We start from the raw sequence: 1,706 nt of genomic DNA, 5'->3' as shown, positions 1-1,706 counted from the left end.
GAGGGTGGTCCAGTAATACCGAGCCCTAATAACTTTGAGAGCTAACATCTTCCCATTCATGTCAGTGCCACAGACCCCAGCATGTACAGTGTCTATGACCCTTTGTCTTCGTGTTTGTCAACACATCGGAGGTTAAGGCCGTCGGGAGACCTTTTGTATAGGATTCCACCTTCTAGGACAAAGTTCGTTGATTGAAGGTGCAAATCCCTTTTATTCTTACTTGAAAAATGTGGTGGATATTCGGAAGTTTGTAGGTACCTTAGAATGCCTGAAAACCAAGGTTAGTCTTTGTCAGGCTCGACATCTTCAATAGCATGAACATATGCTGCTTCTTGACGGGTTTCAATCGTAAGGGGCATTTCAGCCATGACATTTAGAATATTGATCATTGATGCTAGTTTTGCCAGTGCATCGGAAAACTGATTCTGTTCTTTGGGTAGGTATGTGTAACGAAGCTCTTCCACTTGTTCGGACAGCTTTTCGAGATAGGACTGGTAAAGGGCCAAATTTTCACTTCTAACCTTCCATTTGTCGGAAATTTGGTTGATGATTAGGAAAGAGTCCCCGTACACTCGAAGTTTCTGGACACCCAATTCTATGGCGGCTTCCCGGTCCATAATGTATGCTTATATTCGGCCGAATTGTTTGGAATATTGAATTGTAGTTTTGCTGAGATTGGAGTGTGATTTCCGTCAGGAGCTACTAGGATTACCCCGACACCGCATCCGCATTGACTGGAGGACCATCAAAGTGCAACGACCAGCTATGTCGTTTGTCATTAGAATTTTCTCATTGGGTAAGTCCTCATTCTCGTCTTCTGCCTCAATAGGACAGTCGGCTAGGAAATCTTGAACCCTTGATAGACTTTTGGGGAATTTATTTTAGATCAAATTCAGCTAGCATTACCAACCATCTGGACAGCCGTCCGTTGAGAGCCAGTCTTTCGAATATGAACTTGAGAGGATCTGCTTTGAAAATTGCATGCACTGTATGGGAGAGCATGTAATGTCTGAGTTTCTTTGTGGCCCAAACCAAGGCGATAACGAGCCTTTAGAGTTGAGTATATCTAGTTTTGTACTCGAGTGGCTTCTTGCTCAAATAGTACACGCCGTTTTCTTTGCCTTCAATTTCTTGGGCAAGCATACCCCTAACTGCTGAGTCAGATGTTGTAAGATAAAGCCTGGGTGGGATGCCCGGTATTGCTGCCTTCAACACTAGTGGATTTGAAATGTAGCCCTTGGTGGTGTCAAATGCATGTTGAAAGTCTTCGTCCTATACCTTAGACTCACTCTTGTGGAGTTTTCGAAATACTGGCTCACAAATCATGGTGAGCTTTTATAAGAACTTGTTGATGTATTGTAATTTGCTAAGGAACCCTGGAATTTCATTTTCATATGCTGGTAGTTTCATGGCTAGAATGGCTTTGATTTTGGAAGGATCAACCTGCATACCCCGAGAACTGATGACATATCCGAGCAACTTGCTTGACGTTACCCCGAATGCATATTTTTCAGGATTCAGCCTCATATTATATTGCTTGAGTCTGTTGAAGGATTTTTGAAGCACAGTTGTATGTTCATGACGCTCTTTGGAATTGACAATCATGACGTCGACATACACCTCGATTTCCCTGTGAATCATGTCTCATGATGGATGTGGTTGTTCTTTGATAAGTAACCCCCGCGTTCTTCAATTCGAAAGGCATA

General features: G+C 42.9%; 1 protein-coding gene across 1 annotated transcript; it reads right to left on the bottom strand.

The window, feature by feature from the left end:
• Positions 1 to 281: 281 nt before the first annotated feature.
• Positions 282 to 617, bottom strand: LOC130461625 (uncharacterized). The gene has a single exon (XM_056829780.1). It carries the CDS (start codon positions 615 to 617, stop codon positions 282 to 284), a length of 336 nt encoding a protein of 111 aa, XP_056685758.1.
• Positions 618 to 1,706: the final 1,089 nt, after the last annotated feature.

This window comes from Spinacia oleracea, chromosome 5 (genome assembly GCF_020520425.1).
Source record: "Spinacia oleracea cultivar Varoflay chromosome 5, BTI_SOV_V1, whole genome shotgun sequence".
NCBI classification, from domain to species: domain Eukaryota; kingdom Viridiplantae; phylum Streptophyta; class Magnoliopsida; order Caryophyllales; family Amaranthaceae; genus Spinacia; species Spinacia oleracea.
This window is presented reverse-complemented; position numbering and strand designations above follow the sequence as displayed.